We start from the raw sequence: 15,495 nt of genomic DNA, 5'->3' as shown, positions 1-15,495 counted from the left end.
ATCAACACCAAGATTTCTCAACCTAATTCACAAAGTCCTAACCATTCATCAATGAATAAAATAAAAAGTGAATTAGAGCCGTGTCAGTTAGGTCATTTCAACCATTTTAATTACAACTATTTAAGTTCAAGTATGTAGTTCAAGATTGACCTAGGTTTTAAGTCAAAGCCAAGCAACTAAATTACTCTATTTTTAACCTAGATAATTCATCAAATACTTGGAGTAAATAAATAAGCATAAACTTGCAACTAATGAAATTGTAATTTTAAACTCACCAAATTTACAATAAACATAAAACTAACATCACGACAATACCCAAAAAAATTAATTCATTAAATTTAAATAAAAATTTCAAACATAAAACATTCATAACATTAATTGAAATAACGTGAAAAAAAAATTACAAACCATAAAAAGAATGAAGAAAATGAACACTTAAAAGTTTGAAATCTTGAATTCTTAAAGATACATCAATTGAAAATTAACCTAAACTAGACTGAAAACCAAAACCTAACCCTAATTCTAGAGAGAGGGGAGATCTTTTCTTTCTAAATTACTAACTCTCCCTATCAAGCCTCTTTGATTTTTCTCCTTGTATCCTTGAAACTTTAATGTATTGGAAGCATTTTTGGGATCCAAAATGCAAACCACGTGTTTAATAAAGCACGGTATGTGTTGCTTTGTCCACATATGTGAATATATACATATACGTGCGACTCATCTTCTTTGTCCAATATAGACATATGCGTACTATTTTAAAGCACTGGAAGTTAGCTTTTTGATGCTGCTAAAACTGTCTCATTTGGACCTCTATACCTCAAACTATATCAAATTAATGTAAGAAACCAGGATTAACAACATCGGAAACATTTTTGCCACTAATCATTGGTTGTGAATTACATCTACAATCATTGAGAACTGGAAAAAGTGTTCAACATAAAAAGTTATAGAATTGGAGTTTTTCTTTGCAACAACTCTAGGTTTTGATGGGGTTGGAACCGAAATTCCAACACCTAAAACTCACCGGCAAGTATACCGGGTCGCATCAAGTAGTAAAACTCACTTAGAGTGAGGTCAATCCCACAGGGATTGATGGATCAAGCAACTTTAGTGGGTGATTAGTTTAGTCAAGCTAACATTGAAGTAAAATTGGATGAAATGTAGCCAACAGAAAGTAAATAGCACGGAAAATTTAAGTGCAGAAAGTAAAGGGACTGAAACTTAAAGAACAAGGAATGTAAATTGACAGAATCTTAAATGACAAAAAATGTAAATTCACTACAAGAAAAATATGTTTTAGCGACAAACTTTTAGTGGCAATAACATAATGGTCACTAATTCTTTAATTTAAGTTATGTTTTTCCGGCAATTATACATTTGCCATTATTGTTATATATTATAGTGGCCATTATTACTATTGCCAGAAAATTATTATCCTTTTTCACTTTCAATTTTAATTTTTCTAAATTATTATAGTGGCCATTCTTATTATTGCCGGTAAACTTTTATTACCACTTAATTTAATCTCATCCCTAAATCAATTGGAAATTGGAATAAGAAAGAAAAGCTGAAAAGGAAAGAAAACTATCCCCACTGGCTTGGGTTAACTTGCGTAACTTCTCTCCATCGCCGATCACCACCGTGATAGCCATTGCCATCGCCGACAACTGCCGTCCATCATCCTACTCCTTGGACCTCGTTTCCATCCCATCCACCTTAGATCCACATCGCTCTTATCATTTTTCGTCTCAGATCTACGTCACCAAGGCCTTCCAGCCATCGTTGCTGCTCTTGTCGCAACACCACACCTCCGCCGCTTGCACCGCCGCCGTTCTTCCGCGTAGACGCACAAGATCGTCGTCGCTGGTAGGTCTTCTCCGTTTATTTTTTCGATTTTGGTTTGAATGTTCAGAAGCTTGTGATTCTCTGTGTTATTACTTTTGCTCTGTTTTCTTGCTTGATCCTAATGAATCTAGCATATCAAGCTGAAATCGAAGTGTTTTTTAAGTGTTTCAGATCCTAATTTTTTGTTTGCTCTTTCTTCTCCGTTTTTGCTTGCTTAATCTTCCGTTCTTGTTGAAAAGTTTGGGAGCTGATTTGGCTATTGACTACACAAAGGAGAACTTTGAAGACTTGCCAGAAAAATTTGATGTCGTTTATGATGCCACTGGTAAGAAGAAAAAACTGTGTTTTCGTTGTATCATTCATGTTCTTCCAATCTCTGCATGCCTAAATTTATGAATTGCTTTATTCTACACACAAATAAGCACAACTAACATTAATATCATTAATTCCCTATACTTGGATGCAAGTTCAATTCAGCTAATCTTATAGGATCAATAATTAAGTGGAAAGAGCTTAATCAAACTTATAATATGGCTGGAAAATGCTTAACAACAAACTACTATGGTGCTAAAGAAAAAATTGAGGCATTTCTTCCTTTGCTTCAGTAGCTTATCCTGATGTCATGTCATGCCATCTTATTCTTATGTCAAGTAGAAGTAGCTTATCCTGCTTCTGCCTATAGATTTTTTTTCTTTCCCCATGATGTTGACATGATGGTTCATATGGCTATATATCTTTGTTTGAAGATAATTAACAATCTTAATAAAACTTGTATAAAATAAGATTTAGGTACATATGAGTTTATCTTAGTTGGTCGTGCGTTTTTATCTACTGCTGGATTTGGTTTGAAATCTTAATTCTTAATTTGTTTGGGTAGTTCAGATTGCTTATAGTTAAATTAGTTGTTCTAATGAAGTTATTTAAATATATGTATAAAATACATTAGTCAGCAAAAATTTCAAATTACTACAATTAATAGCAAAATTGCAGAGATGCACACATATAAAGTTTATAGCTTATTCTGTTATTATTACAATTAATTTATGTTACTTTGTCAAGCATTGATTGATACATTTTCCTGCATTTTAGTTTATTGATTTCTGTATAATTGTTTCATATGCAGGTGAACTCTATGAGCTTGATGGAAGAAAGTCAGGACCAATATCTCATGGCCCATCCTCACCAAGTACATTGTTAAAAGTAAGAATCTATGAATGTGAAATTGTACAGGCAATAACTGTATTGTTCCTTAAAGACACGCATTCTGAAAAAAGGACCTAATTCAGTTTGTGAGTTCGTATAATGGAAAAGGATTCCATAATATTGTGGTCAAATAAGACTGAGTTAAACGCTGCATGAAAAGCATTTTGATTTCGTTTCTATTGCAGGGAAGTTGCTTTACATTTGAGTTTCAAAATCTTTCAAGGGCTTTTGATTCAGAGGCATAATACCATTAACATCAGCCTCTATAACCAAGAATGAGTTACGTGAATTTTGGGACCAAATTACAGATCAGAGTTTTTATTCAAGGCTTCAAACCTTCTTTGACATGTAAGCATTATTCATTTCATTTATTTTAGTTTCATTTCATTTTTTTCAACTAGGAAAATTATTTTTGCATTTTATATTACTATAAAGCTTGTCAGAGGTGTTCCAAGAAATGTATGGGCAAAGGGAAGTGAGTTTGGTGTGAAAATTGCAAGGAAGGTGTATTCATGAGGTACCTAAATTCATTATCAATAGATATAACCTAGATATATGCAGCAATGATTTAGATTTTAGAAATGTGGCCAATATGGTAGCACAGAGATTTTTTAAAATTAAATGTGGTTTCATTGACAGATTAAGTTGAACGTATATTTGATTGATGTCATTGGCAGCTTTTGCACACTTGAAGCTTTAACACATCCAAAAATGAAAACAAGGGATCAGTTTTGGGTCTTGCAACTGAAAGAAGCGTAGAAAATTGGATTCAAGAAGAGTAACAAATTATCAATGCGTAAAATGCTCGAAAATAGGTAAAACTCATCACTTTCTTTTTGCCAATGATTGATAAATGAATATTACTTGTAGTTGTAGGTGCTAAACGAGGATAAAAATTGTATGTCAATTGAGTTATCTGTCATGAAACTCTTCCCATTGAAGTGGGAAAGGAAGCTGCTTTTCTAAAATTTGTGTTGTAGTTTGCTTTTGTTTGCAATTTAATGTTATTCATTTTCAAGTATCATAGTTTTCCAAGGAGCTAATTAACGATTTCAGTGCATATGAAAATTGAAAACCAAATTAAGTATACATCTACAGTGGATCAAGATGCATGTGTGTTGTGAAGGTTTGACATGTCTTTGAATTTGAAATTTCACAAGCATTCCAAGGAAACACCTGATAAGGTAATTAAGCCATGAAACTTCCTTTTAGGCATAAATGGAATAAATTCTTTCACTTTTTTTTTAATTTTTTTGTATAGTAGATCTTCACATCATCACTCTGCCTCTCTTTTCATTTATGTTTTTTGCATACCATCAAGTATAGGAGAAATGGCCAGCATGTTCTTTTGCATTGTTTATCTAACATCAGTGAGTTGATTCCCTTGGGCCTTTGGTCATTTCTAGCTCTCTGCTAAAATTTTTGTTTGGTATTTAATACTTATCTGTTTATTTTGGAGGAAATGTTTAGATACAAAGTTGGTTTTAGATTAGACTTCAAGACTTGCTAGAAGTGCCTAAAGACCTTGAATGTAAAGAAGGTGAGATTTCTTTCATGGCTTAAACTTCTTACTTATGTTCAAATAATCAATGCTGCATTTAAAATTTTATGTTATGCCTCCATTAGATTTGCCAATTCTTCTCTCTGTCTTTTATGTATTTGTGTGTTTGCTTATCATCCCTAATCAACCAAATATAATTTTCTTTTATGAGTATGCAATTTATTTATGTTTTTACATTTTAGCTTTGGACACATTAGAATATCATATTAGTTTGACTTCACAAACTCATATTCTTGTTGCTATTTACCTCAACATTGTTTCACAGAAGCATGCTATGCACAAAGCGATGAAAAATGTGCTTTAGTTAATACTTTTCATTTGCTCTGAAGATAAGTTTTCAATGTAGCAATCATAAACTTTCCAGCAATCAATATCCACATGAAATCATTCTGTTGTATTACAGTTGCATCATGTACCATTGTTGCATAAGCCTGCATTAAGTAGCCAAATTCACTTATGATGCTTAGGCATGTCACATTTAATTAATGTGAGAAACTTATGTGTCAATTATGTGCCTCTCTTTACATTAATGTTTTTAAATTTCACTAATCTAGTTTCTTTTTCATTTTTCTCCCTTATTTTACAGATCTAGGTACACTTATTTTTAAGTTACCCTTGGCAATGTTTATTAGGATATGTCAATTGAATTGGTTTATAGCCTAACTTGATCTAACATAGTTATAGGCTTGTAGCATTTTTTATTGTCTAGATTTGTAATATAATTTATTACTTTTCAAGAAAAATTTGTGTATTAATCTTTTGAGTTTAATAAAATATCTCATTTTGTAATAATTAATTTCAGTATATTTATATTATGCATAATAATAATAATTGTTGACAAAAGTAATTGAGATTCTAGAAAAAAAAAGATAGTTCGTTGCTTTTAAGAAAATGAGTATAATATAACTAAAAAAAGTCTTAAGATTTTAGCGGCAATAGTAATGGCCGCTAAAAATGAATAACATTGCAATTTTGGAATTACTTTCATGGCCATATAAATTGCCAAGAAAATGGCCACTAATAGTTATATACTTTTTACGGCCATTAAAAAGGTCTTTACCAGCAAATGTTATAATTGCCGCTAAAACTTTTTAGCGGCAAAGCATAAGACGGCTAATGTCTAATTACCGATAAATGTATTAGTGGCTATTTTTATTGCCACTAAAAGCAAAATAAATGGCCGCTAAAAGTGATTTTTCTTGTAGTGATTGCAGTGAATGTAAAGGGGGCTGGGTGCTGGAAACTAAAGGAAGCAATAATTCAAGCAACTGGAAATATAAATTGCAGGAAGAATAAAAGGATTTTGGGAGCTGGGATTCAAGAAATCAAACAAGGAAGTGTAAATAGCAATCAACAGGGAAGTAAAAGATGCAGTAGATTTAAACAGATTTGAAAAATCACTTGAAAAATCAAAATAGAAAGCAGCTTGGCTCAATTGTAAAATCTAAATGAGAGGTTGAAGATCTCAGGAGCTCAATGAGACTAGAAAACAAGTCTAGATCTCAATCCCTTCTTTGATCCAACAGCAAACAGATTGAAGAAGAAATAGAGATGAAAGCGGTAAAGAGAGCTTGGATTCAAATCACCATTCACTGAAATTATGCAGACAAGCAAACAGAGATAATTCTCAAGGTGAGATTGAAACAGAATTTCTTCAATTCTCAACCCAAGATTTAAAACAAAAATGAAAACTAAGAGAGATCTCTCTAATCCTAATGCTCCCCAGTGGAGCCAGCCTTCTGATGCTCTCTGTTCCAGCCTACCTTACAAAAATAAAAAATGATGCCTTATATAGGATTTTTACCAAAATGAAAGTGAAATTCAAAAAAAATTACAATTAAATATAATTCCTATTTTAACTATCTCTTGTGCCTTTGAGTGATGATAATGGGCTTTTCTTGCTTTGGAATTGAGTTGAAAATGGCCCTAATTGATCGCTCTTGGTCTTGAAAAGAAATCTGCTTGCAGTTTGGACTTTGGAGCATTCACGTTTGAGTCAACGTTTGGGGTCAAACGTTGACTCAAATGTCTTCGTGTAAGGACGTTCTGCAGACCAGCCAACCATCTGTCACTTGCATTTGACCTCAAGTTTGAGGTCAAACGTGAACGCAAACGTTGGGCATCCAACTTCAATTCTGGCTGAACTTTGCTGGCATTGGAGGTGGCGTTTGAGGCCAACTTGAACGCAAACGTCCTCTTTCAACTCTATACCCTTTGCTTTAATTTTGCAACGTTACATGCATGCTTGTGTTTACTATAATAAAGCTTAATGCATTAACATTAAAGTACTTATTTGCAATGTATGGCTTTAATTAATAATGCTTTAGTGCATTAACGTTAATTGCATTGGAAATTAAAGTTTGAATGCTTTCATTGGCTGTAGCATTCATGATTTGCCAATTGCATTTCATTTATTAATAATGCCATTGCATTGATATTGCATGGTTCATGATGGCATCATTAATTAAATGCATGCATAAGGCATTGATAATTAAGTGCATGCATGCTTTAATTCATTAACTCATGATAATGAATGCATAAAGCATTAATGCATGCCATGGCTTTATGGTCATGGGCCACGCTTTTAAAAGCATGGCCTAAGGTTCCAAAGCGTGCTCAATCTTCAAAGCGTGCCCAGAATTTCTCTTTTCTTCTTTTTAGCTTATTTTGTGCTCTTTCATTTCTTTTTCTTCTTATTTCCTACAAAATTTATCAAATCAAAAGATCAAAGAAATATACCATTTAAGAACAAAAGAATGCAATATTTAAGCAGTAATTATCAATTTCTTGTATGAAAAAGTATAGAAAAACATGACATGGTGACATGTCATCACAACACCAAACTTAAACCTTGCTTGTCCCCAAGCAAGAAAAGAATCATGCAATAGAGATTGACAATCCAAGGTAAGAAGAATAGCAACACAATGTTCATGGTAAGCTAGTTTTCAAAGCATGCTACAATCACAAAAGAAATGTAAATGATTGATGCTTCTATCTAGCTCAATTTATGAAATCTTTTTCTTATATTTCTTCCTTGAAACAAGCTTTTGATTTTCTTATTAGCTTCTCCTTTTGGGTCCTTTGCCCCATGAGTTGATAACAAAGCTACGACTCTAAATGCTTTGTTTTCAAGTATTACCACTTGATACATAAGCACCACAAGCATTTAATTAGAGGACTTCATTAAGCTCATTTGTTTCTTTTCTTGACTCTCTAATCATTGATGCTCAGAGCCTTGAGCTTTGAGGGAGTGTTTTTTGCACTTTGAGCCTAACCTTGACTCTAAGTGTTTTGTTTTCAAGCTTTTTGCTTGATACATAAACACCACAAGTACTTAACAAATTAATTGTCATTGGTACTCAGAGCCTTTAGCTTTCTCATTCTTTCCCTTTTTCTTTTCGTGCCTTAATTTGCAATTGCTTCTTCAAGGTTTTTATGATTTCAAAAGATTTCACAAAATGTCCTATATGAAAACTTCAATGAAATAAAATCTAATGCAATTGAGCAACAATCAACCATACTAGCTTTCCAATACTTGTATGCACATGCTAAGTTCTTCTTTAATGCCTTGTTTGTTTATGATCATGATGCTTTATTACTTTTGAACTCACATAATTCAAGTTGGTAGTCATAATGGCACAGCAGCATGTTGCAAATCAAAATTCAAGCTATGCTTAGTCATACTACACATGCATACAGAGAAAATGAAGACAATGATGCAATGTAAAGTGCTGGAAACAAAGGAGAGGAAAAAGAACTTTACAACCTTGTGATTCATCTTCTCTATTGTTGTCCTTCTCCTTCCATTCTTCCCTTTCCCTTTGCCAAACTCAGAATGCTTGTTCATCCTCAACCAACAATTAGAACAATGGCTATGGGGCTAAGATGGATCATGAATGTCTTATACAATGAAATGTTAGTAGCACATGTGTTTTAAGCAAGCAAAATTAAAGATAACAATCAAGGCACAAGAGGCAGAGACATTTTGATTGCATAGATAAGAAGGTGTGTGCAATACATTGCATAAAAGATAAGTGGCACACCAAACTTAGTATGACACTTTCACTTGGAATTAATGCAAGTATCTTTTAAGAATTGGAACCAAATTTTGTTGCATAGCAACACCAAACTTAGAATGCAATCATATGTCAATTTATTTGAATTAAAACTAAGCAAATGAAACTGTTATTTGTTAAGTACAATCACCAAGCCAAGAATCTGACATGAATAAGGATCTCTTGGTGATGTACTAACAAAGACAGTTAATAAGCAAACTAGAGGAAAGCGTTTAAAAAACAGAAAAATAACTACAGCAGGTAGAATGAAAAAGTGTTAAATCAAAAGAGAAAAATAAAACTGTAGAGGCATTGTGATTATACAAACAAGTGGTGCTGCTGGATGACTTGCATAGAAAATTAAGTGGCACACCAAACTTAGAATCTTAGTGTGACACTTCCATGTAAAATTGTTGCAATCATCCATGAAGATGGAAAACAGTTTGTTGCAGGGCAACACCAAATTTAGAATGTAACCATATGCCAATTTATTGAATTTAAACAAAGCACAAAAAGAAAACAAAGCAGAGAAGAATTGTTACCTACGGTTGGGTTACCTCCCAACAAGTGCTCTTTTAGTGTCATTAGCTTGACATGTTGTTCTTCACTTTCTTCCTCTTCTTCCAGTTTGTTAAGAGGAATGACGTCAAAGGGGGGAAAGATTCAGCTAGTGTCCCTTGTCTTGGCCTTTCCTTAGCACGCTTCCTTTTGTAAATAGCTTGATTGAGCTTGCTTGCTGGATTAGGGACAGAATTGGTGTTCTTGCTAGTTGCCTTCACTTCTTTGGATTCAAGACTTGGTTGCTGTATGATTATTGGAGTTTTGTATTCATCCAGAGCCTTTTGAATTGGTGGTTCCATGAGCTTTTTCTCTATGTACTTCTCTGCTTCACTTGAGTTTGGAATTCTTTGGTTGTCTTTCTCACTTTCTTGCTCTTCCACTTCCTCCCTTGCACTCAGCATTTGACTTAATAGCTTTTTCATGGAGGAGGTTTGTTGATCTTCCCAACATTTTTTCATCTCCTCTTCATATCTTTTAATCTCAGATTCAATTGTTGAGGCTTTTTGGTCCAGGGGGATTTGAGGAGGTTGTGAGTGTTCAGGTTCTCTTGTCATCTCAAGTGCAGTTTTAGGTTCCAATACTTTCACCACATCTTCCTTTTTTGCAATTTCACTTGACACAGGGACCTTGTGTTCTTGTTTTTCCATTTCCTCCTTCTTTGCATTCAATAATTGGCCTAACTGCACTTCCATATTTTTGAAGGAGTTTTCTAGTTCTTTCTAGTATTTCTCTTTCTCCTCCGCAAATCTTTTGAGCATGGACTCAAGCTTTGAGAGTCTTTGGCTATTGGAAGTTTGTGTGGGTGGTAAGTTTTGAAAGGGGCTTTCTGTTGAAGCATGGTCAAGTGATGATATCTTTGGATGAATATCATATGGAGCATTAGAATTTCCTTCCCAGCCACCATTGGATTAATGACTTGCATCATTTTGTGGTGGAGGAAAATATCCCATATGATTTTCTTTCTCATCTTGTGTCTCTAAAGCAAATCTCCATGGATTGGAGTCCTTAGAATTTGTATTTTCTTGGTGATATTCCCAGTCACCATTAGAGATTGGTGATGGTGGGTGATATCCCATAAGATTTTGTTTGACCATAAGATGAGTTGAACTCCATTTGTATTTTGTAAAATGCAACATCAATGAAAATTGAAATTACTCATATCGGAGATGAGAATTTCTTAGTGAGGCAAAAACACAAACACCTTGGTTTCAATCTAAAATAGAGAACAAAAATAAAGAAAATGCTTGATCTAGACTTCTCACCCACTTAATCATTGTTGATCTAAATCAATCCCCGGCAACGGCACCAAAAACTTGATGGGTTTTTGGAAAATAAATTCCAACACCTAAAACTCACCGGCAAGTATACCGGGTCGCATTAAGTAGTAAAACTCACTTAGAGTGAGTTGATCCCACAGGGATTGATGGATCAAGCAACTTTAGTGGGTGATTAATTTAGTCAAGCTAACATTGAAGTGAAATTGGATGAAATGTAGCCAACAGAAAGTAAATAGCACGGAAAATTTAAGTGCAGAAAGTAAAGTGACTGAAACTTAAAGAACAAGGAATGTAAATTGACAGAATCTTAAATGACAAGAAATGTAAATTGCAGTGAATGTAAAGGGGGCTGGGTGCTGGAAATTAAAGGAAGCAATAATTTAAGCAACTGGAAATATAAATTGCAGGAAGAATAAAAGGATTTTGGGAGCTGGGATTCAAGAAATCAAACAAGGAAGTGTAAATAGCAATCAACAGGGAAGTAAAAGATGCAGCAGATTTAAACAGATTTGGAAAATCACTTGAAAAATCAAAACAGAAAGCAGCTTGGCTCAATTGTAAAATCTAAATGAGAGGTTGAAGATCTCAGGAGCTCAATGAGACTAGAAAATAAGTCTAGATCTCAATCCCTTCTTTGATCCAACAGCAAACAGATTGAAGAAGAAATAGAGATGAAAGCGGTAAAGAGAGCTTGGATTCAAATCACCATTCACTGAAATTATGCAGACAAGCAAACAGAGATAATTCTCAAGGTGAGATTGAAACAGAATTTCTTCAATTCTCAACCCAAGATTTAAAACAAAAATGAAAACTAAGAGAGATCTCTCTAATCCTAATGCTCCCCAGTGGAGCCAGCCTTCTGATGCTCTCTGTTCCAGCCTACCTTACAAAAATAAAAAATGATGCCTTATATAGGATTTTTACCAAAATGAAAGTGAAATTCAAAAAAAATTACAATTAAATATAATTCCTATTTTAACTATCTCTTGTGCCTTTGAGTGATGATAATGGGCTTTGCTTGCTTTGGAATTGGGTTGAAAATGGCCCTAATTGATCGCTCTTGGTCTTGAGAAGAAATCTGCTTGCAGTTTGGACTTTGGAGCATTCACGTTTGAGTCAACGTTTGGGGTCAAACGTTGACTCAAATGTCTTCGTGTAAGGACGTTCTGCAGACCAGCCAACCATCTGTCACTTGCATTTGACCTCAAGTTTGCGGTCAAACGTGAACGCAAACGTTGGGCATCCAACTTCAATCATGGCTGAACTTTGTTGGCATTGGAGGTGGCGTTTGAGGCCAACTTGAATGCAAACGTCCCCTTTCAACTCTATACCCTTTGCTTTAATTTTGCAACGTTACATGCATGCTTGTGTTTACTTTAATAAAGCTTAATGTATTAACATTAAAGCACTTATTTGCAATGTATGGCTTTAATTAATAATGCTTTAGTGCATTAACGTTAATTACATTGGAAATTAAAGTTTGAATGCTTTCATTGGCTGTAGCATTCATGATTTGCCAATTGCATTTTATTTATTAATAATGCCATTGCATTGATATTGCATGGTTCATTATGGCATCATTAATTAAATGCATGCATAAGGCATTGATAATTAAGTGCATGCATGCTTTAATTCATTAACTCATGATAATGAATGCATAAAGCATTAATGCATGCCATGACTTTATGGTCATGGGTCACGCTTTTAAAAGCGTGGCCTAAGGTTTCAAAGCGTGTTCAATCTTTAAAGCGTGTCCAGAATTCCTCTTTTCTTTTTTTTAGTTTATTTTGTGTTCTTTTGCTTCTTTTTCTTCTTATTTCCTACAAAATTTATCAAATTAAAAGATCAAGGAAATATACCATTTAAGCACAAAAAAATACAATATTTAAGCACTAATTATCAGGTTTGCTCTCCGATCAGTATAGCTCTTTGTGATGCATTTTCATAAATATATCTTGTATTTCAACACAAAAAATTAAACAAAATTTGTCATCAACACCAGTTGGATATTAAACCAATTATACTGAAAATAAAGACAAAATTCATTCAAATTATTGATTATCACAATTGGAGAGGAAAATTCAAATGCAACTAAAAATTACATAAAAAGTAAAACCAGTTTTTCTTTCATAAAATCCAGTTCTCACTTAACCAAGATTTTTCTAAACTAACTTCAAAACCTTTTTAAGTTTAAAACTCCTTCAAAGGAATAAATGTAATATTCTAATTTTTAGCACCTCATGATCGTACTAAAAGTCCGAGCGCTACTTACCTCTATTCCTTTAATTATATACGATGGTAGGCTAGAAGTATCTAGCTCAAATAACTTTCTGGGCTAGGATTTTTCCTCCGATGTGGTGGCCACAACATCCTTCATGGATTTCACGATGTATGTAGTCTGTCTCGCCGGGTTCTTTGCACTTGAGGAGGGGTTGGGACAATCCTCTTTTATAGAACTGTCCCGCTATTGTGGTGTATTTTGTAATACACTAAAATTTAGCACCTCATGATCGTACCAAAAGCTCAGGCGTTACTTACCTTTAAACCTTTTTATTCTATACTATCTTTATTTAATATTGAGCCTTGAGAATACGAACCGAAACTTTAATTAAGAAAACGAAATAGTTTTTTACTTTTAATCACTCACAAAGATATATATATATTCACATAGCATTATATACATAGACTTATTTTAAGATTCTCAAAATACAAGTCTTATCTCCTCTAAAAACTAAAAACAATAAACGATGAGGGAAAAAATAAAATCTAACAACTCAACTTGTAAACATAATCTTCTATGCTCCTGTAGCTCCGCACTAAACTTTCGCACCTATAACTAAAAGGGGTGAAAATAGGGGGTAAGAACTGGGGAGTTCTTAGTAGGGTCGGGGTAGTTAGTTAAGTTCATTTTATTATGTTCTCAATAAATAACAACGGTCAACAAAGTACAATCCAACTCAATAATTACAGAACATAGAATTCAATCACAAGCACACACAATCATAGAAAACACAATCACAAATAAATATGTGTAAACAATCAGTGGCGGAGCCACGTTTGTGGGAAGGGGGGCAATGGCCCCTCCCAAACCTCCAAATTTTCAGTTTACTTCTCTTTTAATTTTTAATTTTTCTCTCATCCTAACTTATATTTTTCATATTCGCCCCTCCCAAAAAAATTCTTAGCTTCGCCCCTGTAAACAATGATGATGCATGTCTAGTCCTAGTGTAGGCCATGAGCTCATGTGTCGGTTGCCTACCCGCTCCCAACATTACCCGGGCATGAGACCCAGATATGGCTTTCCAGATGCATACAGTGTGCATATAAGTCTTATGGTCAGACCGCATACAATGTGACTTTTAAATGTATTGTAATATATATGCTTACATCTGAAAAACAGTTCTCAGTGTGTAGGCGTTCCCACTATACATTTGGCACTAAGGCCCAAACAAGGTCGCATCTACTCTTCTGTGGCAGACAGTCTTTTAAAGCTTTTTCTTTATCTTTGCCCTCTGTTCTCCTATGACAGAGATCCCTTTTAGTTAATACATTCTTTTATTCCTGCTCTTTGCTCTCCTGTGGCATAGGTTCTTTAATATTTTTCTTTCCTTTTCTTTTCTTTCTTTTTCTTTTCTTTCGTATCATTCCATAATATAATTTATCTTTGCATTATTCCCTCGCATTTTCCTAAGTGTCTTATTTAAAAGAATTATAAAGTACTTTAATTAAGTCTGCGTTCTCTAAAACTTTTAAGATCACTTTATTTGCTCTTCTCTGACTTATAATAATATTAATAATATCTCTACTAATTAATATTCGTAATAAAATATTAACAATAATATAAATAGAATAATTTAAATGGTAAATAAATAATATTTATATCTTTTCTTAAAACTTAGTTTATAAAATCTTATTTTTTAACTTTTATTAATTACTTTCTAAATCATGAACTTTTTAATATTCTATTTTTAGCCTTAATATTTTATAAAATTATATTCGAACCCTCACTTATTTTCATATTTATAAAAATAACCTGAACTTTTATAAAATACCCACTTTTATCCCGTACTTTATTTATTACCCAAAATACTCAAAAACTTACATAATTACAAATTGTACTTCGATTTTATATACAAATATAATATTATCCTTCAAAAATAAAGTTTAAATATTTATCTTCCTCTTATACCAAAACCGAAACCTTTATCTCTTCCCTTTCAAAATATTACTTGTATTTTAATCCATTTTCGAGTCTTTCGGTTACCGATTTTTCATAGCTTTTAATTTAATCTTTCAATCACCAAATCTCATCAATTTTCTCAAAATACCACATCACAACAGTCTAAATGTCATTAAAATAACCACAGCTGATCAGTTGTTCCTCAAATCACAAGCAACAACAATAATTCAACATAAAATCATTCAAACTCAAACAATAATCAACCAAATCAACAATTACTTATCAAATTCACATTTAATTATTTTAAAGTTACCAAACTCTACCTTGTGTAAAATCAAAATACTCGAAGCTCCAGAGAAGTTTTTGATCGAGCTATCGAAGAAGAAAGCGTCTGAAATCATCTATGCCTCTTAGAACTCCAATTAGCTGAACTCAAGGAGAAGGAAAGCTACGTCACCGTCAACTTATACCGAACAAAAGTAATACTAACATGTAGAGAAAGAAGATACGAACACTTTTATCGGATTAGATTTTTTTATTGGAATTACGGATCACAAGAAATCAAAATTGAAAGTTAAGGAAGTTCACGATTTCTCTCCTCTCTCGGTTCTTTCTTTCTTGCTTTACTAAAAAATGAAGCATGCAAGGCCGGTTTGAAACTAATGATGATGTTTAGGGAAAATGTTACACATCAAATGGGTTTAGGTGTCATGATCTTTTATATATATATAGAGGCATAAAAACACGATTCATTTCTTTCCTTTTCCCAAATGGCTTCGGCCAATTCTTTTCCTTTTTTTGTTCAAATTTTAA

The 15,495-nt window shown here is 33.3% G+C and overlaps 1 protein-coding gene across 1 annotated transcript in view; it reads left to right on the top strand.

Moving 5' to 3' along the window:
* Positions 1-5,189, top strand: part of LOC107625262 — a 7,226-nt gene extending 2,037 nt beyond the window's left edge. The window contains exons 4-8 of the mRNA XM_021116908.1: positions 1,721-1,866; positions 2,085-2,170; positions 2,969-3,045; positions 3,234-3,394; positions 4,785-5,189. Coding sequence (XP_020972567.1) covers positions 1,721-1,866; positions 2,085-2,170; positions 2,969-3,045; positions 3,234-3,293 — 369 coding nt within the window. The 3' untranslated portion in view covers positions 3,294-3,394; positions 4,785-5,189. The remainder of the gene's footprint in view (positions 1-1,720; positions 1,867-2,084; positions 2,171-2,968; positions 3,046-3,233; positions 3,395-4,784) is intronic.

The sequence above is a fragment of the Arachis ipaensis genome, chromosome B02 (assembly GCF_000816755.2).
Source record: "Arachis ipaensis cultivar K30076 chromosome B02, Araip1.1, whole genome shotgun sequence".
NCBI classification, from domain to species: Eukaryota; Viridiplantae; Streptophyta; class Magnoliopsida; order Fabales; family Fabaceae; genus Arachis; species Arachis ipaensis.
This window is presented reverse-complemented; position numbering and strand designations above follow the sequence as displayed.